Raw genomic sequence first — 26161 nt, 5'->3', positions numbered from 1 at the left:
CAGATTGACCTTGAACTCATAATCCCAAATGCTGGGATTATAGGTATGTGTAGATTTACCTAGCTTTGACTCTTTTTGGTTTTTTGATTTTTTTTTTTTTTTTGAGGTAGGGTCTTGCTCTAGCCCAGGCTGACCTGGAATTCACTATGTAGTCTCAGGGTGGCCTCGAACTCTCGCCGATCCTCCTACCTCTGCCTCCCCAGTGCTGGGATTAAAGGCGTGCGCCACCACGCCTGGCCTTGGTGTTTTAATTTTTACTTATTTGTGCATGTGCACAGTGCGTGTATTTGTGCAGTGGTTTGGTCTTTTGCTGCTGCGCATCTGGTTTTACATGGGTAACTGGGGAATTGAACCCGTACCAGTAGGCTTTGCAACAAGTGCATTTACAGGCTGAGCCCTCTCTCCTCCCCCAGCCCCCATGTTGAAGTTTTCCCTGCCATGCTGGGTGGGAGAGTTCCATATTAGCTTCTCACTCTGTCGGTGACTTCCTGCCCTTGGCCACTTTTGTGTTCAGTGCTGGTGACTGACCATTTCTCAATTCTTCCTTCCTTAGCTGCCACACTTTTTATTTCTTCTGTTTAAATCAAATTAAATTTATGTTTTCCGAGGCAGGGTCTCACTCTTCCCCAAGCTGGCTGGGAGCTCACTCTGTAGACCCAGGCTGGCCTCCCACTTACAGCAATCCTCCTACCTCTGCCTTCCCAGTACTGGGATTAGTTCCTTTTTAATACAAAAATTATCTGTTTATTTTAAAAAGCCCCAAAATATGATGAAAGTGCCAAAAGCCATTCACCCCACCCCTCTTAACTCTGAGTCCTACCCAGATGTTAGTATTTGGTAAATAATGTAGAGTATGTTTACTTGCTTTTGGAGTTTTTCTGATTTTTTTCAAACCACATCCAACTTGCTTATCCTAAGCTAACTGCTCACTTCCCGCCTTCTCTTGAGCTGCCCAACTCCTTCCCTCCACACCCAGTCTTCTGCTTAGCATCGCCAGCCACACCCACTTCCTTCACTCTGCGCTTTGCCTTCTCATTTCCCACCGGGAGGTCCTGTCCTGTGCAGTCTGAGTCTTGCATTGCCAGCCATCCTTCAGCGGCTACACTGGACATCTCTTCAGTTTACATATGGTGGCTGCCCAGTTGCATGCCAGAAAACACTGTTCCGGGGAGCTGAGGAGATAGGTCACTAGTTAAAGGCACTTGCCTGCAAATTCTCTAGATACACAAAGTGGCGCATGTGTCTGGAGTTTATTTGCAGTGGCAAGTAGCCATTCCCTCTCTTTTTTTAAATAAATCCACGCTTTTTTTTTTCTTCTGTTTTTTGAGGTAGGGTCTCACTCTAGCTCAGGCTGACCTGGAATTCACTATGGAGTCTCAGGGTGGCCTCGAACTCACAGAGATCCTCCTACCTCTGCCTCCTGAGTGCTGGGAGTAAGGGTGTGCGCCACCACACCCGGCTTTTCGGCTCTGTTTTTTAAATAAGAAGGAAAACATGGTCTTAAGGCTTAGTGGGTAAAGTGCTGGCTGTGCAGCTATGAGGACCCGAGTTCAAATCCCCAGTGCCTTGTAAAGTGCTGGGCATGGTGGTGCACACCTGGAATCCTGCCCTGGGGGGTGAGACAGGTGGATCTCTAGGGATTGTTGTCCACCTTGTCTAGCCCAATTTGTGAGCTCTAGGTTCAGTGCAAGACCTTGTCTCAAAGAATAAGGTGGAGCGTGACTGAGAAAGACACCTCCTATCCTTGACCTCTCGCCTCTGCGAACTTGGACTAGGAACATGCGCGCACACACACACACACAGTTTCTTTAGTGTTTCTTATGTAGTCATCTGTCTACTCCAACATAACATGCTCGTATACATCTACATTGCTGTTGGCTGCACTAATGAGACACAGTGCAGAGGTTGATTACAAAAGGAAGGGTGGTGGCTCTGATGGGTAAGGAAGGACAGAGTCATACTGGTGACGGCATGTGGTGCTGCATTGTTGGCCTTTAAAACAGGATGGGGGGCTGGGGAGGTGGCTTGGTGGTTAAAGGCGATTGCTTGCAAAGCCTGTTGGCCTGAGTTCCGTTCCCCAGCACTCACTTAAAGCTGGATGCAGAATGGCACCAAACATGCCTGTGGAACCAAGAAAATCTGAGGCCTGCTGGCCAGATAGTCTTAACTGGGTTCTTGTGCAGTTCAGCGTTCGTTTGCATCAGCAAGAGACCCTGCCCATTTCAAAGAAGGTGGAACACAGACCCCTCAAGTCGACCTCTGAATGCCACACGTGTGCTGTGGCGTGCACATCCCTGCCACAAATAAATGACTAAACAAAGAAATATTTTTTAACAGTGGGATTGCAACTAGTAATATTGACTCCTTTGATTCCTTCAGGGTGGCCAGGTAGAGCCTGCCTCCTAATGGCGCCCTGAGGCTGGGGGTCAGTAAGGGTGACTGCTCGTACAGCTGGAGCAGGACTTGTGATTTGAGACGGCAGTTGTGCCCTTCTTGAGCCCAGGCAAGCAGTCTGTGTCACCGATGAGATGACACGGTCATGCAGCCTTCAGAGCGCTCCGGCAGTCTCTTAACAAGAAAGTTTCAAGGGCAGCTCCACCCATACCTCAGTTTTTGGTATCTTCTCAAAAGTCAGTTGGGTTTTCTAAACCTAGGTCTGTTTTACAGATTTCTCCTAAACTGAACTTTTTTTTTTCCTTTTTTCTTTCTGCACTGTTCCTCCCCGCCATTGCTCTCTCCTTCCTTTTTCTTGTTGGTGTTTGTGTGTGGTCTATATGCATGTGCAGGCCGGGGGCTGACGCTGGGGTCTTCAGTGATCACTCCCCACCATATTGACTGAGACAGTCGCTCGCTGGAACCTAAGCTCGCTGCTCTGGCTAGTCTAGCTACCCAGCTTGCCTCGGGAAGCCCTCGTCTCTACGTCCTGAATGGGGGTCACTACACCCACCCACCATTTGTGTGGGTGCAGGGGGTCCAAGATCAGGTCTTCACACTTATGAAGGGATCTTCCCAACCCTCCCAGCCTTTGTGAGGTAGATAGGGTCTCATGAAGCTCAAGCTGGCCTTGAACCCTCTATGTAGCCAAGGCTGTCTCTGAACTCCTGATCCTCTTCTAAGTTTGGGTTTATAGGTGTGTGTAGTTGTGCCAAGTTGTAACCTTTTTTATTTATTTATGTACTTTTGCTTTCTTCAAGGTATAGGGTCTTGCTCTAGCCCAGGCTGGCCTGGAATTTACTATGTAGTCTCTGGGTGGCCTCGAACTCAAGGCAGTCCTCCTATCTCTGCCTCTCAAGTGCTGGGATTAAAGGTGTGTGCCACCACACTGGGCTTTGTATGTAACCTTTTGAGGCTGGATTTTTTTTTTCTTTTTGTAAGGACCTGGGAAATAGGGCTTTATGCATGGTAGGCAAGTAAAAGGGACATTCCCAGCCCCTATCTTAACTTTTAAACTTGGATTCAAATTTAACACAGAAATAAGAACAGAGCCAGGGAGATATTAGGCCTTTAGTATTTTAGTATACTGTAGTTATCAAGGAGGTTAAGTAATACTTTTGCTTTATGTCTTGTGGGATTTGTTTTGGTGAGTCACTTGGTATCTTGTGATGTAATGGTGGGGAATGCCTTATCTAGCATCTGTCTGAGGGAAGTTGGGATGTGTGGGACTATTTAATACCTGTTTATCTTACTGGAACTCAGGTTGGGGAGGGTGTGTGTGTGTGTGTTTGTGCTTTTGCAAAATCTCCCCCCCCCAGGTAGGGTTTCACTCTAGCCCAGGTGTAAAATCTTTTTTTAAAAAATTTATTTATTTATTTATTTGACAGAGAGAGAGAGAGGAAGAGGCAGATACAGAGAAAGAGAGAATGGACACACCAGGGTCTCTAGCCACTGCAAACGAACACCAGACGCATGTGCCCCCTTGTGCATCTGGTTTACATGGGTCCTGGGGAATTGAACTGGGGTCCTTAGGCTTGGCAGACAAAAGTCTTAACCATTAAGCCATTTCCTCAGCCCTGAAAAAAAAATTTTTTTTTTCAAGGTAAGGTTTCGCTCTAGCCCAAGCTGACCTGGAATTCACTATGTCCTCTCAGGGTGGCCTTGACCTAACAGTGATCCCTCTGCCTCCCAAATGCTGGGATTAAAGGCATGCACCATGACATCTGGCTTTTAAAATCTTTTTTTAAAGTTTTAATATTGATTTTATTTGAGAGGAAAAAGAGGGTGAGAGAATGGATGTGCCAGGGCCTTTAGCCACTGCAAACGAACTCCAGATTCACGCACCACCCTGTGCATCTGGCTTACATGGGTCCTGGGGAATCGAACCTGGGTTCTTTGGCTTCACTGGCAAGCACCTTTACCGCTAAGCCACCTCTCTAGCCTTCTAATGACTTTTTCTTTTCTTTTTTTTTTTTTTTCTTCTTTTTTTTCGAGATAGGGTCTTGCTTTAGCTCAGGCTGACCAGGAATTTACTATGTAGTCTCAGGCTGGCCTCAAATTCATGGCAGTCCTCCTACCTCTGCCTCCTAAAAGTGCTGGGATTAAAGACGTGCACTGCCACACCTGGCTCTTTTATTTATTTATTTTTTTAATTTTTTTTTCATCTTTATTTATTTGAGAGTGACACAGAGAGAGATAGATGGAGAGAGACAGAGAGAATGGGCGTGCCAGGGCTTCCAGCCACTGCAAACGAACTCCAGACACGTGTGCCCCCTTGTGCATCTGGCTAACGTGGGTCCTGGGGAATCAAGCCTCGAACCGGAGTACTTAGGCTTCACAGGCAAGCACTTAACCGCTAAGCCATCTCTCCAGCCCAACCACACCTGGCTCTTTTGTTCAGTTTTTTACACGAGTTCTGCCTAAGAGGCCCTCATGGTTAAGCTAAGGTTAAGTGTTCTTAATCTCTATGTCATCTCTCCACCCCTAAATTCTTTTTTGTTAAAATTTTTATTATTATTTGTCACAGAGAGAGGGAGATTGAGAGAAAGGGAGAGGATGGGTTTGTTAGTGTCTTTAGCCATTGCAAATGAACTTCAGACCCTTGGGCCACTTTGTGCATCTGGTTTATGTGGGTCCTGGGAAATAGAACCTGGATCCATAGGCTGTTTAGGCAAGTGTCTTAACTGCTGAGCCATTTCTCTAGCCCTTATATGAATTTTTATTTATTTATTTATTTATTTTTGGTTTTTCGAGGCTGACTTGGAATTCACTATGGAGTCTCGGGGTGGCCTTGAACTCACAGCAATCCTCCTACCTCTGCCTCCTGAGTGCTGGGATTAAAGGCTTGTGCCACCATGCCTGGCCTTATATGACTTTTATTATGGGACAGAGTCTCTCATAGTCCAGGCAGGCCTTGAACTCATTATTAGCCAAGGCTATCTTTAAACCCCTAATCCCTCTTGCCGCTTTTTTTTTTTTTCCTTTTGAGTTAGGGTCTTACTCTAGCCCATTCCGACCTGGAATTCACTGTGTAGTCTCAGGGTGGCAATCCTCCAAACTCAGCCTCCTGAGTACTGGGATTAAAGGCGTGTGGCACCACGTCTGACTGGGAATGTATTTTTCTACTTTGTGTAGTTCTTGGGAGATTGATGGAAGGCATTTTGTACACAAGCTTGTCCCTTTCCATGGTACAGATATACCAGTTTATTGTTTGTAGTTTAGGGCTATTATGAGGAAAATTGCCATGTATATCCATGCAGTGTTCTTTTTTTTTTTTTTTTTTCTTTCCCCTGGTTTTTCAAGGTAGGGTCTCACTCTAGCCCAGGCTCACCAGGGATTCACTATGGAGTCTCAGGGTGGCCTTGAACTCTTGGTGATCCTCCTACCTCTGCCTTCCAAGTGCTGGGATTAAAGGCGTGCACCACCAAGCACATGCAGTAATTCTTGCTCAATGTAAACTTTCATTTATCTTCAGTAAATGCCCAAGGGTGCCACTGCTGGTCATAAAGCAGCTCTGTGCCAAGCTGTTGAAGAAGCTCGTGCTGCGCGCTCGGCTTCTGAAAACGGCGGGTGAGGTGTTGATGCGGCTCTGGACTGCACCTCGAGCGCTGGGTGACCGGGTAGCGTGCATGGGTCGCTTGCCCCTCCTGGCCTCCCCGTGACATTGCTCTTTGGCCTTTGACTTGGGTCGGTCATTTTGGCGGTTTGAATGGTTTCCGCCCTCAGAAGGAAACTCCCCGGCTTTCACAGTGTGTGCAGACTGCCAAGTGAGCTGCGCTCTACTGTCTTCCTCCCAGTTTCTGGAGGTCACGGGAGAGCTGAGCCTGACTCCTCCCTGCTCGCTGCTTCCCTGCTGGCTTTGGCCCCACCTGCGCGTGGGTCTCTTCCAGAGCATTGAAACATGCCAGTGCTCTCTGCTCGGCCCTTCTTGGCCGTACCTGTTCCCTCACCTCCGGTCTAAAGAGCTGTCGCCGGGCTGCTCTGCCTGGCTGCACCGTCCTTGCTGGTGTCGCTGGGTCGTGTAGCTGCTCGTTCTGCCTCCAGGCAGCACGAGGCGCGCGGTTCTCGTGGAGAGACTTGTTCTCGGCTCCCAGCGGTGCTCAGGTGTCCTCTCCTTGCAGACTTAAAAGTCGGCGTTCCTCAGAGCGCAGGCCAGCTGTCTTCATTCGGGGTGCTTCCCACTTCTTTGGTGCTGTGGTGGTTTGAGTCAGATGTCCCCCTAAACTCATGTTTTGATGGTCGGTCACCAGCGGATGGCAGTTTGGGAGGCAGAGCCTTGCTGGAGGAGGCTGTCACTGGGGCCGACCTTGAGGTTCATTCGCTCCCAGTTTGCCAGCACTAGCGAGCTCGCTTTGCTGACGCTGTTTTCCACCTGCAGAGGCAGAGGTGGTGTCCGGCCTTTGCTCACTGTCCTGCTCCCCCGCCATCACGAAGCTTCCCCTCAAGACTGTAAGCCAAAATAAACTCTTCAGGCCGGGCGTGGTGACGCACACCTTTAATGCCAGCACTCGGGAGGCAGAGGTAGAGGGATTGCCGTGAGTTTGAGGCCACTCTGAGACTACATAGTTAATTCCAGGTCAGCTGGAGTGAGACCCAACCTTGAAAAACCAAAACAAACAAACCTTCTCATTAGCCCTTTTCGGTTGGGTGCTTTGTCCCAGCAACGTGACAGGAGCTCCCATACCTCTCCTGCGTGCCTGACCCACATCTCCATTGCCTCCAAACTGCACCTCCACCAGCTCCTCCACTGTCAGGACCTCAGCCACTGCAGTGGAACTCCAGATGCCTGTGCCACCTAGTGGTGGACCATGCACTTGCCTTGCCTTTGTGCGTCTGGCTTATGTAGGATATGGAGAGTCAAACATGGTTCCTTAGGCTTCACAGGCAAGTGCCTTAACCACTGAGCCGTCTCTTCAGCCCCATCTGGAGTGCGACTGTAGTGGCAATAGGCCCAGGTGCCCTCCTCCCCTGCCTCCCTCCTCCCCTATATTTAGAAAAGAAAAAGCTGTATTAAAGTGGACATGGTGGCTTGGGCAGTTGGTTAAAAGCAGCTTATGGGAGGAAAGGACTTACTGCAGGCTTCCAGCTTCCAGGGGAAGCTTCATTGTGGTGGAGGACGCTGGCTCACCACATCACACGTCCACAGCAGAGAGAGACAGACACACAACAGCAAGAGCGTTGGCTCTGAACGCACAGTATGTGAGACTCATCAACCCCAAGGTTGGCCCCAGAAACACACCTCCAGCAAGGTTCCACCTATCAAATGTTGCTCTTGCTGGGGACTAAGTAGGAAGCTCAGTCACGGACACTTGAGGCTGTGGGGGACATTTACGTTCAAACCAGCACAGTAGCTTCCATCCATAGTGCCAGTGCTTGGGAGGCCGAGGCTGGAGGATTGCCATGAGCGTAGGCCAGCCTGGGCCACGAACTATGAGACCGTGTCTCCAAAAACAATAACCAGCAAACAAAAGGCATATTGAGGGCCAGGTGTGGTGGTGCACGCCTTTTACCCCAGCACTCGGGAGGCAGATGTAGGAGGATTGCTGAGAGTTTGAGGCCACCCTGAGCTCGAGTGAGACCCTACCTCGAAACACAACAACAAAAAGCCTATTGAATGCTTTGGAAAGACTGAAGGACAAGTTACTAAGGGATTCCGCAGCTGTCGAGTTAGGTAAGGCACCTGAAAGTCTGGCTGTGGAAAGGCTCGACTCTGGCAGGTGTGCAAGGCCACACTCCTGTTTACGTGGCATCAGAGTGGCGGTGAGGGTCCACAAGTGGTGAAGATATTAACGTGCACACAACACAGTGAGTGACTCCATTGGCTGCAGCCTGAAAGACTCCCTTCTGAAGACTGGTGAATAAGCGTGCTGTGGGCTTAGTGAAGACCCCATGTTCGGGGTGTGTGCGTTCCATTACATCCTACCTTTCTCTTCTCACCTCTACGACCAGGACTGGGGCAGCTCTGTGGGCAGTGCCCCTTCTCCGGCACTGCCACGCCTGCCGCCATCTTCCTGCTTCGGCTTCCCAGCCGAGTCTGTGCCAGGTTCTGCCCTGGTGCAGCCCTCTGTCCACAGTGGAGCTCAGGCCTAAAGCGCAAGCCTGAGACCCTGAGCGCCCAGGCTCCTGCCCCTGGCTGGTGAGGAGACGTGGGTGTGGCTGGTGCTTCCACACGAGCTCACAGATCGTGTTTCTCAGTGCTGCCTTTTCCTTCCCCTGAACTCTACCCGAGTCATGTTGGCTTCCACAGCGCATGTGGTCATTGGTGGGGGGCGCGTTGTTGGGGCTGCTCGGGAAGGTGCATCATGTTCTCTCCTCTCTGGCTTGTGTTCTTGGCACGTGCAGAGCTGGTGTGATGTGGAGAATGTTGGGGGTCTTCCCTCCATTGCTTATCTGCTCGTTTCTTTTTTTTAATCTTCTTTTATTTTTTCTCAATTTTTTTTTTTTTTTTTTTTTTTTTAATTTAATTTATTAGTTTTCTTTTCAGTAAATACAGGCAGTTTGGTACCATTATTTAGGCTCATCTGTGATCTACCCCCTCCCATTAGACCCTCCTTATTTTTCTCAATTTTTAAAAACATTTTCCATGATTATAAAAATTATCCCATGGTAATACCCTCCCTCCCCCCTTTGAAATTCCATTTTCCATGATATCTCCTCCCCATCTCAATAAGTCTCTCTCTTATTTTGATGTCGTGGTCTTTTCCCTCCTCTTATGATGGTCTTGTGTAGGTAGTGTCGGGCACTGTGAGGTCATGGGTATCCAGGCCATTTTGTGTCTGGAGGAGCACGTTGTAAGGAGTCCTACCCTTCCTTTGGCTCTTACATTCTTTCCGCCACCTCTTCCGCATTAGACCCTGACGGCTCGCTCCTTTGAGACACGGTCTCCCCGACTCTGGAGCTTGCCTCAGTGATCCTCTCCCAACACAGGCCTGGCGTCCCAGCTGTTTTGATGGGTTCTGGGGATCGAGCTCAGCCCCTCAGGCTCTCCTCTCGTGCAGAAAGTGCTGTCTCCCCCAGCATCTCCCGCCACCCTGTGCCGTTTTCAGTGCCAGGCCGTACTGACAACCAGCGGTGTCTCCCTCCCTCCCGCAGCTGCTGTCTCTGCTGGCCTTCGTCTGCGAGGAAGTCGTGGCCGAGTGCACGCTCTGCGGCGGGCTGTACTTCTTCGAGTTCGTGAGCTGCAGCGCCTGTCTGCTGAGCCTGCTGCTGCTGCTCGTGTACTGCACGCCCCTGCACGACAGCGTGGACGGCGGGAAGATGAAGTCGTCGGTGAGTGGGAGGCGCAGCCCCGGCAAGGACGCGCTGCCCTGTGCTCTCTCCTGCCTTACTGTTCAAAGTAGAAGGCTTTCAGAGCTCAGTGTGAAGAGACACGCTCTGCGTCTGGCCCGTCTGTGGAGTAGCTCGGGCGTCCTTGCAGAGGGCTGAGGCCGGGACCACGGGGTAGACCCGCCTTAGCAACCCTTAGCAACGAGTGGACTAGCGGACGGTGCTGAGGAAGCCGCTCGACGTCAGCCCCGCCTTCTCATGCGCACGCCCGAAGTAACAATGTGTAACACCAGCTTTGGCGGTGCGCCCTGGAATCCCAGTGTGGGGAGTAGAGATAGAGGGGTCTCTGGAGCTCACTGAGCAGCCAGTGCAGCCTAGTTGGTGAGCTCCAGGTGAGGAGAGATCCTGCCTCACAGAGGTGAGCAGTGTAACTGAACACAACACGCCCAGATTCCCCTGGCCTACGTCCACACATATGTCCATGCACACACATGTCCATACACACCTACACCTACACCTATGTGCTGCGGCGAGCCCCCTGTCCCACAGGAAAAGCACGACCAGCAAACAAGGATCCTTCTCGATCACACTTTATTGGAGAGCCTCTTGGTTAACAGAAAAGTTGATGGCGAGGGGCGAGGGGCGCAGGAGTGTAGCTGCTTTTATAGGGCAGAATACTATGGGACGCCTGCTGATTGGCTGCCATAGGCTCACCCACCCACAGGAGCCACGGGATAGGCTCAGGACAAGGTGCATCAAGCGCATGCACAACCTCAAGGGAGGTTGCTGCCTAAATGAAGTATTTACCTCAAGACTGGCGAGAATGGCGTCTGCATTGGCTCCCTACAGTTCCCCCTTTTTTATTAACTTATGGCATAGCTCAGAAAAATAGCCACCTTCCCGATCAGGTCCGCACCTCATGATGTGTTGACCGATCAAGGGAAGAAGTTCAACCTCCCCTTCCTCAGTGCAATGGGACAGATCCCCTGAGAGTGCAAAGGCGGCGGTCAAACGAAAGCTACCAGATCCCTGCCCATCCTCGTGCAATGGGTACTCTGAGACCCTGAGGGTGCAAGGGCCAGGGGAGCTATTTGCCTTTTAAAGCTGACAGCCAAATTTGGGGGGAGGAACCACTTTCCAAGGCAGCAAGCGCTTGAGAAATGACCATCTTGTCCCTCTTGGTTTGGGCTCGCAAGTGGCAAACCAACCAGAGGCAAAGTACGCATCCTCCCAGGTAGCACACTAGGAACATTCCCACTCCTACCCCTTCCTTAAAATGACAGATAGCAGGAAGCATTGGTGCAATTACTAAAAGAGAAGTTACTAAGAACGAACAGAAACAGTGGATGAACACACACCAGCGCAGGGGCAAAGGAAGTATTCCTCCCACAGCCATGTCCAATGTCATTAACACCCCCAGATGTATTGAGGCGCTTCCAAGACGCCCCTTCATCTTGTGTCCCTTCCTCTTCCACTTGATTCATGGATTCCAGGCACAGGAGGAAGATTATTCACTAGACCTTCATCATCTCTGCCCTGATGAACATCACTGTCTCCTGGACTCTCCTCCGGAGATGGCTTGACTGTCCTCACCAGCCGGGCTGGAACCCAATGAGGGGAATCCTGTTCCTGTGGAAAAACACAAACAGCTCCCCTGGATCTTATCACAACAAGATCCGGTCCTTTCCATTTATTATCTAAGACATCCTTCCATAACACCATCTCACTAGATGATTGAATCACATGTTGACTGTGCCTGTCAGCTGCATATTTATTATTATTATCCAAGATTAAAAAATTAAGGGTAAAAAGGGCTAATGACACTCTTTCCTTGGGAGTTGCATTTTCCGCTATACCCCCTTTTTGTTTAAATAAAAGAGCTTTTAGACTTTTATTGGCTCTTTCTACTATACCTTGACCTTGTGGGTTGTAAGGAAGGCCAGTGGTATGTGCAACCTGCATTTGGGCACAGAAGGCTCGAAAGCCACCAGATGAGTACGCTGGGCCATTATCAGTTTTTAGGCGGTGTGGCTTTCCCCAAGCAGCCCAGGCCTCTAGGCAATGAGTTTTTACATGAGAGACCTTCTCACCTGCCAATGGTGAGGCAAAAATAATACCTGAGCACGTGTCCACTGAGACATGTAAGTATTTTAATCTTCCAAACTCTGGAAGATGTGTCACATCCATTTGCCAAAGGTCTCCAGGACGTAGGCCTCGAGGGTTAACGCCCACATGTGGGGAGGGTAAAAAGGTGACACAAGACTGACAAGATTTTACAATGTCTCGTGCTTCATTTTTGGAAATGAGAAATTTTTTTCTCAAGGTGTTTGCAGGAACATGATATAATCTATGGAATTTAGTAGCTGAAGCTTTTGTATCTTCCAGAGAAATCATGGCGAGCCTAGTGGCCCAGTCCACGAGGTCATTAGTCTGTGATAAGGGGCCAGGCAGAAGTTAAAAGAAGTAGAGAATGTCTGAAAGACCTCCAAAACAATTAGGCATTCAACAATTTGAGGGGAATCAGGTCTAAACATTCTTACTATAGGCTCCGAGCCCTGTACCAAATAGGCCCCATGACCAGACTTTGAACCATCAGTAAAGATGGCAGGGGCTGATGTAATAGGCTCCTGAACAGTGATTTTAGGAAAGTAAACCAGATTATTTTCAACAAAAGACAAAATAGGGCTCTTTGGATAATGATTATCTATGACATTTGGGAAAGCACACATGAGAATGCTCCAATCATCCACAGTGCCAGACAAAACTTCTACCTGTTTCTTAGTATAGGGGATGATGAGTTTGTCAGGCAACTTTGTAAAGTGTATTAAGCAATATTTAAGCCCCAAACAAGCCTGTCGGGCTACCAGCTGTGGAAAATATTGAAGAGTGTGGGCTCCCAAAGAGTTTTTTTCCTTTTTTTTTTTTTTTTTTTTTTTTCTCTTGAAGCCATAATAGAAGCCCCTCCTAGCGGAGGCCAGCCGCGACCAGGTTTTTGTTTTAATGAAGCGGCATGTGTCCCCAGGGGAGTTATAGGGTGGGGGTGCGGAAGGCTCTAGGGACTGTAAAGGACTACACCCTTGGCCTTTAGGCCCCTTTGTTTGTTCCCTTTTATAATAGGTGGTGGCCTCCTTTAGTCTTTCCTCTTCCCCTTTAAATAATTCTTCTTCTTCCTCCTCTGCAGAATCGGAGCTAGCCTCCTTATCTGTGTCAAGTACATTTGCATGTGTAAGCTCCTCAATGGGAGGATAGAGCCTGTTAAAGGCTCCTTTTTCCCCCTCGGGGGGGGGCAATTATAGATTTTACCTGTTTCTCTGAGCTCATCTTGTAAACTTTTTTCTCTGAGCTCATCTTGTAAACTTTTTTCTTTGTTTAATCCCTTCTTTTTTATTTTTTTTCTTTTTCTAGGCCTAGTTTTTGACTCCCCATTTGAATCTGACTCAGAAAGGCTATCCTGATGCCTTGTGAGAACTTCCCGTCCCCTTCTAATAAGTTCCTTGTGGTTTTCTTTACTTAAGCAAGAGTGAATCAGCCGCCAAAACGGCAGTGTACCCTTACCAATTTTGTCCTCTAAGTTGCCCATGTTGCACTCACAGCAAATGGCAAGGACAATAAACCACACAGGAATGAAAATAAGAAGGACCAGGTAGGGATCTAAGTAAAAAAACATTATGACTGGGGATGACTTACCGACGTCTTCCTCTCCGACGTCTTCCTCTCCGTGTGTCAAGTTCTGGATCCTCTTCGGCCCCTCGCCCGGTGACCACAAAACACCCGGCGTTCCCGGGTTTCAGCACCACTTTGCGGCGAGCCCCCTGTCCCACAGGAAAAGCACGACCAGCAAACAAGGATCCTTCTCGATCACACTTTATTGGAGAGCCTCTTGGTTAACAGAAAAGTTGATGGCGAGGGGCGAGGGGCGCAGGAGTGTAGCTGCTTTTATAGGGCAGAATACTATGGGACGCCTGCTGATTGGCTGCCATAGGCTCACCCACCCACAGGAGCCACGGGATAGGCTCAGGACAAGGTGCATCAAGCGCATGCACAACCTCAAGGGAGGTTGCTGCCTAAATGAGGAAGTATTTACCTCAAGACTGGCGAGAATGGCGTCTGCATTGGCTCCCTACAATGTGCCTGTGCGGAAACAAACCCGACACATTGATTGTGGGGCTGAGGATGTAACACGCAGGAGCTCTTGGGTTTGGTCCTGGCCCTGTGTAACCTGGCCGTGCTGGTGCATGGGTGCCGGCCTGGCACCCGGAGGTTTCGTGTTTGGAGGCTGTGGCAGTGGCGGCTGGAGGCCCTGGAGCACCCATTCTCTCTTTCTCTCTGCCTCTTCCTCTCTCTCTCTCTCTCTCTCTCTCTTTCAAATAAATAAATATTACAAAAAAAGAATTAACACGCAGCATCTGTGCCAGTCTCCCGTATGCTACTGCTGAGCTCAGTGCCTCCCGTGGACTAACCATCACCCCCAGTCACGACACCGCTGGCCTGGAGCGATGGCTCAACGTAAAGGCCTTGCTTGTCAAGCCTGGTCTCCTGGGCTCAGTTCCACAGTACCACATAAAGCAGGATGCACAAAGTGGCACACGTGAGCTGGGCGTGGTGACGTACACCTTTAATTCCTGCACTGGGGGCAGGGGTAGGAGGATTGTCATGAGTTAGAGACCAGCCTGAGACTACTGAGTGTGTTCCCGGTGGCCAGTGCTAGAGTGTGACCCTACCTCCAAAAACCAAAATAAATAAATAAATGAGGGCTGGAGGGATGCTTAGTGGTTAAGATGCTTGCCTGCAAAACCAAAGGAACCAGGTTTGATTCCCCAGAACCCACATAAGCCACATAGATGCACAAGGTGGCACATGTGTCTGGAGTTACATTGTAGTGGCTGGAGGCCCTGGTGCTCCCATTCTCTCTCTCTCTCTCAGATAAATAAATTACAATAAAAATAAAAAATTAAGCCAGGTGTGGTAGTGCATGCCTTTAATCCCAGCACTTGGGAGGCAGAAGTAGGAGGATCGCCATGAGTTTGAGGCCACCCTGAGACTGTGTAGTGGTTTCTAAATCAGCCTGAGCTACAGTGAGACCCTACCTAAAAAAAAAAAACATAGGAAATACCTGCAACTCTACTGAGAAGGATCCCCAGTGGGATGGAAGCAGGGACAAGGGAAAAGAGGGTACCGACACTGATGTAGCCATATGAAATATGTTGTTAATAATAATAGATTTAAAAACAGAAAAAAATTAAAAACATTGTCGCTATTCTAACCAACTGTACCTTTTTGTGTTTTGTATGCATGCCTAGGATTTTTATATCACGTTGGGAACAGGATGTGTGTTTCTGTTGGCATCTATCATTTTTGCTTCCACCCATGACAAAACCTCAGCCGAAATCGCTGCAATTGTGAGTACTTCATGTTTTTAACTCTACCTATTCGTTTGCTTACCAATAGAGAATCTGGAAAGTACAGAACGGGTTATACGATATGCGAGAGTAGATTTCCTTAATGTAATTTGAATAGAAGACTTAAAAGCAAGCAACTATGATAGCTTTACAAACTTGGAACCTGTCCAGCCCTTGACTTGGTTTTGTACCAGAAGTCCCATTTACTCCAGATAGGAATGTATTGTTACAAATGGAAGCAGTAACATTGCATGCATTATCTTACACTCCCACATACGCACTGCTGAGTTTATCCTTGTGCCTCTGGCTTATGTGGGTGTGGGGAATGGAACCTGGTTCCTTAGGCTTCCGCAGGCAAGCACCTTAACCACTAAGCCATCACTGCAGCCCTTCATGTCAATTTTGAGTCAAGTAAATTATGAAAACTTTTGAGTTTTTTAGCTTTTGGGTTTCAGAATTACAAATCAAGGATCACAGACTGTCCTTGACAGGTTGGTACTTGGTGCTGTGAGCATAAATGACAATCAGCACTTTATTTAACCTTTCTTTTTTTGTGTGTTTTTTGCTTTTGGAGGTAGGGCTCAGTCTAGCTCAGGCTGACCTGGAATTCACTATGTAGTTTCAGAGTGGCCTTGAATGCATGGTGGTCCTCTTACCTCTGCTTCCCGAGTGCTGGGATTAAAGGTGTGCATCACTACGCCTGGCTGTTTTAATATTTTGTTGACAATCTATACATACAGACAGTATACCATGATCATAATCTCATAATCCTCTCCCTGCAAACTTGCTTCCCCGTCCCCCCAGACCCCCCTTCACTACATCTCTTCTTCCCATGTAGTCTTTCTTCTATTTTGCTATTTTCTTCTCTCCTATCATGCAGGTCTGATGTAGGTCTTATCGGCCACTGTGAGATCATGAGTGCCACAGCCGCTTTGTGTCTGGAACAAGTATTGCAAATCACTCCTCCCCTTCCTTTTAGCTCTGCCGTTCTCTCTACCACCTCTTCTACAGTGGCCTCTGAGCATTGGAGGGCATGTCTCACTTAAGCACTTTATTTATATATTTATTTTTTGTTCTTCAAGGCAGGGTCTCACTCTATCCCAGGCTGACCTGGAATTCACTATGTAGTCTCAGGGTGGCCTCGAACTCACGGTGATCCTCCTACCTCTGCCTCCCGAGTGCTGGGATTAAAGGCACATGCCATCACGTCCAGCAAGCACTTTATTTTTAATCAAATTGAAGTTGTGGTTAGTGGCATTGTCAGCTGGTCATACATTATTAAAATTACTTTAAAATATTTTACTTGGCCAGGCGTGGTGGTACACACCTTTAATCCCAGCACTCAGGAGGCTAAGGTAGAAGGATCACCTTGAGTTTAAGGCCACCCTGAGACTACAGAGTGATTTCCCGGTCAGCCTGGACTATAGTGGGACCCTACCTCAAAAAAGAATTATTTGGGACTAGAGAGATGGCTTAGCAGTTAAGGCTTTTGCCTTCAAAGCCAAAGGATCCCAGTTCAATTCTCCAGGACCCACGTAAGCCAGATGCACAAGGGGGCACATGCATCTGGAGTTAGTTTGCTGTGGCAGAGAGGCCCTAGTGTACCCATTCTCCCTCCCTGTCTCTCTCCCCCACTTCTCTCTCTCAAATAAATAAATAAAAACAAAAAATAAATAAATAGCTTTAAAAATTATTTGAGCCTGTCTGTGGCCATGCTAGGGACTTCTGTAACTAAAAACAGACTCCAAACACATGCACCACTTTGTGCGTCTGGCTTTATTTGGGTACTAGGGAATCAAACCTGGGCCATTAGATTTTGCAAGTGAATGCCTTTGATGTCTGAGCCGTTTCTCCAGCCCTAGAATGACTTTGGCCTTAGCCCAGTGCGAAAGGAGTCCAGAGAATGGCATGTCTGTGCTGCATCTACCCATCATGTGACCATAGTTCCTCAGGTCTTATGCATGTAAGAACAAAATAGAATTTATGCTGAACCTTGGTTCCTCTAGCCATTGGTAATACCTATCTTTGGATTCACAAGCCGTTTGAAGAGAAAGTAGTCTTTATTAGGCCTTAGACTTAATTTCTGTTTAAGTTTTTTTTTATCTCAGAGGAGTGTGATAAAGTGATTATTAAAATACTTACAAGTAGGGGGCTGGCGAGATGGCCCAGAGGTTAAGGCTGAAGTAGGAGGATCGCTTTGAGTTCATAGCCGGCTTGAGACTACAGAGTGAATTCTTGGTCTGGGCTCAAGCGAGACCCTACCTCGAAAAACAAAAACAAACAGAAGAAACCATGAACTAGAGAGATGGCTCAGCAGTTAAGGTACTTGCCTGCAAAGCCTAAAAACCTGGGCTTGATTCCCCAGTACTCATGTAAAGCCAGATGCACTAAGTGGCATGTGCATCTGGAATTTGTGTGCAGCAGCTGGAGGCCCTGGCATGCCCATTCTCATCCCCTCCCGTCTGCTTGCAACTAAATAAAATATTTTTTTAAATCCCTATAAGTAAATATGTTATTTTAAAATTCTGAGCAGTAGATAGAATGAAGTTTAGGGAAAATTGAATTCTAAGGGGAAAAATTTTATGACATACAATTCCCAGCTATTAAAAAGGAGTTTATGAGCCAGGCATGGTGGCGCATGCCTTTAATTCTAGTGCTTGGGAGGCAGAGGTGGGTTGTCTTGAGTTCAAGACAACCCTGAGACTACATAGTGAACCCCAGGCCAGCCTGGGTTAGAGCAAAACCTTATCTCAAAAAACAAACAAGTAAAAAGGAGCTTATGGTAAGCCAGGTGAGCAAGACCCTACCTTGAAAAAAAATATATATATAAAGCTTATGGGCTGGAGATGGCTTAGCAGTTAAGGTGCTTGCCTGCGACCCAGGTTCCGTTCTCCAGTGCTCTTGTAAAGCCAGATGCACAAGGTATTGCTGGATTTCATTTGCAGTGGCTAGAAGCCCTGGCATGACCATCCTCCCTCCCCCCTCTCATAAATAAATAAATATTTTTTAAAGGAGGTTATGGATTGGGGAGATAGCTCAGTGGCTAAAGGCATTTGCTTGCCATACCTGCTGGTCTGGGTTCAGTTCCCCAGCACCCTTGTAAATCCAGAAGGGCACTTGTTTGCAGTGGCAAGAGATCCTGGTGTATGCAAATAAACATAAAGCAAAGTAAGTGTTAAAAAATTTATTTATAGCCAGGTGTGGTGGCGCACATTTTTAATCCTAGCACTCTGGAGGCTGAGGTAGGAGGATCACCAGTTCAAGGCCACCCTGAGACTACATAGTGAATTCCAGATCAGCCTGGGCTAGAGTGAGACATTCCCTCAAAAAACAAAATAAATAAACAAAACAAAAAAGATTTATTTTGGTTTTGCTTTGTTTTGAAGTAGGGTCTCGGTCTAGCCCAGGCTGGCCTCTAAACTCACAGCAGTCAGTCCTCCTGCCTCAGCCTCTGGAGTGCTGGGATTAAAGGTGTGTGTGCCACCACAACCAACCAGCTGAGTTTGTTTTGTTTAGATGATACGGTAGGCTGTGTCACTGTTTAGACTTCATTGGACATATTTCGTAGTGACTGATAGTTTGAAAAGGCAGCATAGGGGCTGGGGAGATGACTCAAAGGTTAAAGGTGCTTACTTGTAAAGCCTGCTGGCCTGAGTGCAGTTCCCAAGCGGCCCATGTAAGCTGGATGTAGAAAGTGGCACAAGTGTCTGGTGTTCCTTTGCAGAGGCAAAAGGCCCTGGCACACACACACATTTACAAGTAAGTGAATTTTTTTTTTTTTTTTTCTGAGGTAGGGTCTCACTGTAGCCCAGGCTGACCTGGAATTCACTATGGAGTCTCAGGATGGCCTTGAACTCACGGCCATCCTCCTACCTCTGCCTCCCGAGTGCTGGGATTAAAGGCGTGCGCCACCACGCCCGGCTAAGTAAGTGAATTTTTTAGCAAGTCACTTTAATAATCTGGAAATAACCTTCAGCAGCTATTTAAACTATGAAAAAGTGTACAGATTTAAATGAAGAGGAGAGTCCATTTTTAAAAAAAGAAATGAAACAACCTAGGTGATGAGTAAAAGACCAGAAGATTAAGCTGGGCATGGTGCGCATGCCTATGATCGCTGCAGTTTAGTGGCCGTGCGTGGACTACATAGTGAGGCTGTTGCACAAACCCGAAGAGAGGAAGATAGGTGGGCAGGTAGCTGGGGAGGTAGGAGAACCCGGGTCAGGATTGGATGGTGTAGAGGACGATGGGCGGGGTTCTCCGTGGTGGCCAGACAGGCTACAGACAGGGTGACTTACTCAGTAAGTTTGCCAGGTAGGTAAGGGGATAGAGTCCATCAGGCCACAGTAAAGACTCCAGAGAGAGAGACCTGGGTTTGGGGCTTAGTTGGTACATTTAGATTGGATATGCGGGGCCCTCCAGGGCAATCACTGAGCAGAGCTCGGTTTTGTGAGAGGAAAGCAAACGTATGCTTTAGGGTGAAGGGGTCAAGGGAGGAAAGAGTCGGGAGGCTGTGCAAGAGGGAACCACAGACTGTTGACAGGGATGGAAGTGCAAGCCAGCGTGGCGGCACTTGCCTATAATCCCTGAACCCAGGAAACTGACGCAGGGGGTCATGAGTTTGAGGCCAGCCTGGGTTATATAGATAGCAAGAGCCTGTCACCAAAGAGAAAAAAAGTCATTGGATATTCATCAGCATCTTATTTATTTGAGACAGAGGGAAAGAGAAAATGGCAGAGAGAGAAAGGGGGGAGAGAGAATGGGTGCACCAGGGCCTTTGGAAGCTGCAAGCCTTGTGCATCTGTCTTAAGTGGGTGCTGGGGAATTGAAAGCAAAGCAAGCACCTTAAATGCTAAGCCATCTCTCCAGCCCTTCATCAGCATTTTGCTCTCAGTGTGAGTCCACAATTACAGCCGCCCCTACCTGCAAGCAAACTACTGGTGTATCTTCAGGAATGTCAGGCTGGGAACTTCCTCTGGGGTGGAGGGGTGGAGGTTGGGGGCTTCCCAATGACCAAGAGAAGTTTTCCCTGAGACTGGGCTGTTTCTAAGAAAAATGACCCATGATCCTCGGTGCTCACTGTGCCTGATGGAGTAGGAAACACCTGCGTGTCTGCAAGGACTCATCAAATCAAGGGTTGCTGGAATGAGGAAGGCAGCAGACGTTTGAGAACAGGTGATTCGGGCATTAAAGTTGGAAGTAAAAACATCTGAGGAAATGAAGGTGTATTTTATCACACTTAGCAGTCATGGAGGTGGAGGGTTGGGGTGGGAAGAGACCTCAGTGCCCAGCGTCTTTCCTGAAGGGTTTTGCTAGTAAAGAAGCTGTTTAGGCAATAGTCCTGTGTCTCTTGACAGACCTTTCAGGATGTTTGGCCATGCTAGAAGAATACAATGAGGAAGTGATTTAAGGAAGAGGAAGTGGGTCATGTTGTGTCATCTCAGTGGTGTGACATTAGCTGGAAAATGAATTTTAGGTAATTTAACCTAGTAATATTTTCAAAATGGAATTTCTGTTTTGGTATTAATAACTTTATGCATTTTAAAGTATTTTATTTTTATCTATTTAAGAGAGAATAAAGAAGAGTCAGATAGAATGGGCACACCAGGGCCTTGAGCCACTGCAAATGAAAACCTGACGCATGTGCCACTTTGTTCATCTGGCTTACATGGATGCTAGGGAATCAAACCTGGGTCCTTTGCTTTGCAGGCAAAGTCCTTAACCGGTAACCATCCCTCCAGCACGGCTTTATGCATTTTCACCTAGGCTGAGTTGCATGAGTATTTACCTTAGTGCATCTGTGAGTCAGTCTGGTCATTGCCAACAAGATATCATTTCCTAGGATCTTATTTTTCATCTCCTGATATTAGTTTTTGCTTCCTAGGTTTGTGTCACACATAGAAGATGGTATGTTCAGGGCTGGAGGTACAGCTCAGTGGTAGAGCTGAGTTTAAACCTAACACCATCACAGCAAAACACAAAACAGGGCATTTATATTTTGTGGTACTTTGACCAATAGCTGTTATTCTGGAATTTTTCTTGTGAAGCTTCCCCTTTATTTCCCCCCTCAGGGTAGGGTCTCACTCTAGCCTAGGCTGACCTGTAATTCACTATGGAGTCTCAGGGTGGCCTCGAATTCACAGTAATCCTCCTACCTCTGCCTCCTGAGTGCTGGGATTAAAGGCATGTGCCACCATACCTGGCCTCAAACTTCCATTGTTTTTTAAAAATTTACCCATTTTGGGCTGGAGAGATGGCTTAGTGGTTAAGCGCTTGCCTGTGAAGCCTAAGGACCCCGGTTCGAGGCTCAGTTCCCCAGGTCCCACGTTAGCCAGATGCACAAGGGGCCGCAGGCGTCTGGAGTTCGTTTGCAGAGGCTGGAAGCCCTGGCGCGCCCATTCTCTCTCTCTCCCTCTATCTGTCTTTCTCTCTGTGTCTGTCGCTCTCAAATAAATAAATTAAAAAAAAAAGTTTAAAAAAAATTTATCCATTTTAAGAGGCAGATAGAGAATGGGCACGCCAGGGTATCCAGCCACTGCAAACAAAGTCCAGATGCATATGCCCCCTTATACACTGGTTTACATGGGTACTGTGGAATCAGGCCTGGGTTCTTAGGCTTTGCAGGCAAATGCCTTAACTGCTGAGCCATCTTTACAGCCCAGACTTCCTTCTTTGGATGGCTTACAAAGCATAACTGTTTTTACCATTAAAGTGTAGTAAGTATAGTAAGCTGGAGTGAAAAGTCGTCATGCCAGGGTGTGAAGCCTCAGGGGAGGAGATGTGTGATTGTACCCCACTTCCTCATATCACCTCCTCTCTCCTCCCTCCTCAGGTGTTCGGATTTACAGCCAGTCTGACGTTCCTGTTGGACTTCGTGGTCATGTTCTGTGAGAAGCGCCGGGAGGCCCAGCTGAAGAAACCCGAGAGCACTGCCAGGGCCGAAGCGCTCACGGAGCCGCTGAACGCCTGAGGCCGCGGCCGAGGCTGCTGCTCCGCGCCTGCGCCACGCCGCCCGCCCCTCCGCCCGGGAGCGTCTGTCACTGCGAGGACCACGTGGAGAGCAAAGGGAACGCAGGCAGGAAGGCCTCTCTCTCCACATTGGGCTGGTGACAAGTCACCGCAGATTAGGTCAGAGGGGTTTTGCTTTAATTTAAAAAAAATAATTATTGGCACTTGTCCCCGGAGAACGTTTTTGCGGAGGAGTGGAAGACGGTTGCCCTCACTCACGCAGCTCAGTGGCGGCACATGCTGCAGGACCTCGCCTGCCAGCCCTGGCTCCCAGGCCACCCATTGCTTACCACCCAGGAAACAGCCCGTTGTCGCTGCCCAATCAGAAATGGTTTCACTTTAAATTAATTTACATAGCTATTAGTTTTTTGATGATTAGATATGTTCTGCTATGGGAGGAGGTTTCATGTGTATTTAAGGACTCAGTATTTAAAATATTGGTCGAGGGTTTTATTCTCCTGAATGTGTAATCCTTGACTTTACTGGACCTTACTCAGCCTTAAACTCAGACGGTAACGTGCTAGGATAGCCGTCCCGCACGTTCTGAGACCTTCGGGTAGCCTAGTGAGAGCGGGTGTGGGTGCTGTGCACAGAAGGCAGCAGCTGACACTGGACTTTGGCTCCTGAGAGCACTGTTCTGTGAGAGGAAGCTGACCAGAGACGAGAGTGGGATTGTGCGCGCGTGGCTTTGCGCGCTGAGCTCAGGCCCAGGGGCTGCGCGTGTTCCACTCCTGAGTCCGAAAACGGAGCGTTGCCCCGTGGTGGACGGCTGTGCTGCCGAGAGCCCGGCCTCGCTTTCTCCTGTAGCTGAGGTGCTCGCCCCGTCCCGCTTCACCTCCGGCAGAGGCGGCCCTGACCCCGTCCTGTTGGGTGGTGGTTCCCCCACACTTGCTCGCTGCCCCTGGTCCCCGGGTCATGCCGCCCCTGTCCTTTTACTTGTAGGAAGTGTAGCAGGAGACCAGGCTTCGTCCTCTCAGGGACATGACTTAACACTTCCCTTCAGGGAGATGTCTCTAGAAGGTGGTTGTCTCAAAACCCTGCTCAGTCTGGTTCTGTTGGTGTGAGGGAGAGACCATTGCAAAGGCTTCATGACCAGCGCCAAGCACGTGGCAGGTCTGTCTGTCTGTCTGTCTGTGTGTCGCCAGCAGGCTGCCCCAGCGCCACGGGCACAGCGCCCGGCTCTCCAAGGCTTCCGCGTTGCAGCGGAGCCCCCGTGGCAAGACCTTCTGTGCCGTGGCGGAGGTTTCCCAGGCTGTTGTCTCTGAAACCATGGAATCGTGTGTTGGGCGCAGCTGAAAGTGCCCATCTTGTCAGTTGCTCATTTGCCGCTGTGTGTCATAGATGGCCTTGAGTTCCAGCTGTGGCCAGTGTAGTTCTCAGACATTTGCCAGTCGGGCAGACACACAGCTTCTGCTCTGTTCCCGACTCCGTGCCTTGTCCAGAGTGATGTCACTACTGCCTGCTTGGGAAACAATGAAACCAGTCACAGAGGCTGTTTTTACCAGGCATGTTGTCTAGGAGAGGAGAGAGAGTGCTCTGGGGTAATAGATAATAAATAGTGGCCTCCTGAAGAATAAAGACTAACCCAAAGGTAACTGGAAGCAGTGGCAGACTGTCACAGGATCCCGTGCTGCTGTCATTTTATGGTTTTTTTCCCCCCAAGGTAGGGTCTCGCTGTAGCACAGGCTGGCCTGGAATTCACTATGTAGTCTCAGGTGGCTTTGAACTTGCGGTGATCCTCCTACCTCTGCCTCCTGCGTGCTGGGGTCAAAGGCGTGCGCCAGCGTGCTCGGCTTGCTGTAGTCATTTTAAAACTATGCTTAGACCCATTAAGAATTAACGGCAACTCATCTGGGCTACCTCAGTGCCACCCAGCTTTATGTTACGGGCACATAACAGCTGATGTCAACTTAGAAGAGGAAGGGGTAATGTGGCCTGCAGATTTGGAGGGTTTACCTATGGCCTGTTGGCTTTTTTGCCTGTGGTAAGACAACACATCATGGTCGGGTGTGGCGGAGCAAGCTGCCCACCCTGTGCCACCAGGAAGCCAGGAAAGTAGACGAAGATGACTCAGGTCCCACCGTCCCCTTGGAGGACATGCCTCCCATCGGTCTTGCCTCTGAAAGTCCCCTCTACCTCCCAATCGCGCCCTCTGGGGAGCAAGCCTTTGAGGTCAGTTCACATCAGAACTGCAGTGCCACTCGCAGCCTGGGCTAGGTCACAGCGGCCCCATACACAGCACACATGGACGTGTCCGGCCGGCCCCGCGCAGCAGCAGGCTGGCATCAGGCTCGCTTGCTGCGAGGTTTCCCTCCGTTTGTTTCATTGGTGCAGAGAGGTGCTTGGCTTTGACTTTCCTTTGCTTTTAGAAAAGGCATTTATTCACTTATTTTGGTCACTTATATTTTCAGTCACTCTTCGAACCTTCTTTCTCACTGTTCTTTCTTTTTTTTTTTTTTTCCTGGGGACCATGGCTAACGGTTAGTTTTTCTGTACTGTTATGAAAGGAACTAGGAAAAAACGACCGTGACACCAAGTGAACTCACAGAAATTTGGGACCAGACTGGTACTGAAATGGGCAGACTCAGGAAACCCAGACGTACAACAGTTTTTTATTAACAGCTATGACAAGTTTAATTTCCTATATTTTATACAAATAAATTGTCTAGAATGATTCTTAAGACATATAAGGGAAATATACTTGCAAGTACAAAAATTTTATAGTTGCTGTGCTGTACTTGAATTATGCTTTTCTTGGGGACTGGGAAATGTATTTTTGCATACTTATAGCCAATCATTTTTGTATTTGTCAATTTAAATCCTGTGGGTCTTTTAAAAATCTCTCTTAATGTTGAATTTTATACACTTCTTTAAAAATAAATCCGCTTCAGTACAGTGCTCATACCTTTGTGGTGGTTCATCATGTGCTCACACGTGAAGCCTTGTCTGTATTTGTGTGGAGTTGGTCTACTTTTTCATTTTCTTTTCCTTTCTCTTGTTTTTAGGTATGGTCTCTCTCTAGCCCAGGCTAACCTGGAATTCACTATGTAGTCTCAGGCTGGCCTCGAACTCACGGTGATCCTCCCACCTCTGCCTCCAAGTGCTGGGATTAAAGGTGTGCACCACCACGCCTAGCCAGCCATACATTGTTGAGTGCTGCATGTGGATGTATGTAGTTTTTATATACATTTTATTTATTTATTTGTTTGAGAGAAAAAAAGAGGCAGAAAGAGATAGGGAGAGAATGGGTGCACCAGGGCCTTCAGCCACTGCAAATGAACTCCAGATGCATGCACCCCCTTGGGAATCTGGCTTATGTGGGTCTTGGAGAATTGAACCAAGATCCTTTGGCTTTGCAGGCAAACATCTTAAACACTAAGCCATCTCTCCAGCCCTCCACTGTATTTTTAAAAAATTATTTATTTATTTATTTGAGAGCGACAGACACAGAGAGAAAGATAGAGGGGGAGAGAAAGAATGGGCGCGCCAGGGCTTCCAGCCTCTGCAAACGAACTCCAGACGCGTGTGCCCCCTTGTGCATCTGGCTAACGTGGGTCCTGGGGAATCAAGCCTCAAACCGGGGCCCTTAGGCTTCATAGGCAAGCGCTTAACCGCTAAGCCATCTCTCCAGCCCCCTCCACTGTATTTTTGGAGACAGCTCAACTAGCTAGCTAGCCAGCCAGCAGGCCTTAGGGGTGCTCCTGTCTCAACCTCCCCAGCATTGGGATTGCAGGCATACGCCACCACGCCCAGTTTTTACAAGGGTGCTGTGGATCCAGACTCAGGTTCTGAGGCTTACACAGTAAGCACTTGGCCCACTGAGCCCCCTCAACAATATTTTCCTAAGCCTGTAACACCAGCAGTTTGGAGACTGAGGCAGGAGGATCACTGGACCGCTAACTCACTGCCACTGAGGAGGACTTTGAACTCCTGGGCCTCCTGCCTCCTGAGTGCTGGGATTACAGCTGTGCCTCCCTACGCCTGTCTAAACACTTGACAAGAAGCAAGCTTGGATTCCGCATCTCTCTGCTGGATGTGGGGAGACACATTCTGTTTGT

At 48.5% G+C, this 26161-nt stretch overlaps 1 protein-coding gene across 1 annotated transcript in view; it reads left to right on the top strand.

Moving 5' to 3' along the window:
* The window catches only part of Cmtm6 (CKLF like MARVEL transmembrane domain containing 6), a 30785-nt gene extending 5780 nt beyond the window's left edge, over nt 1–25005 (top strand). Inside the window, exons 2-4 of the mRNA XM_045136905.1 lie at nt 9526–9702; nt 15000–15098; nt 21928–25005. Of these exons, the coding sequence (XP_044992840.1) occupies nt 9526–9702; nt 15000–15098; nt 21928–22065 (414 nt within the window). The 3' untranslated portion in view covers nt 22066–25005. The remainder of the gene's footprint in view (nt 1–9525; nt 9703–14999; nt 15099–21927) is intronic.
* Nucleotides 25006–26161: the final 1156 nt, after the last annotated feature.

Source organism: Jaculus jaculus, chromosome 17 (genome assembly GCF_020740685.1).
Source record: "Jaculus jaculus isolate mJacJac1 chromosome 17, mJacJac1.mat.Y.cur, whole genome shotgun sequence".
In the NCBI taxonomy this organism is placed as follows: Eukaryota; Metazoa; Chordata; class Mammalia; order Rodentia; family Dipodidae; genus Jaculus; species Jaculus jaculus.
This window is presented reverse-complemented; position numbering and strand designations above follow the sequence as displayed.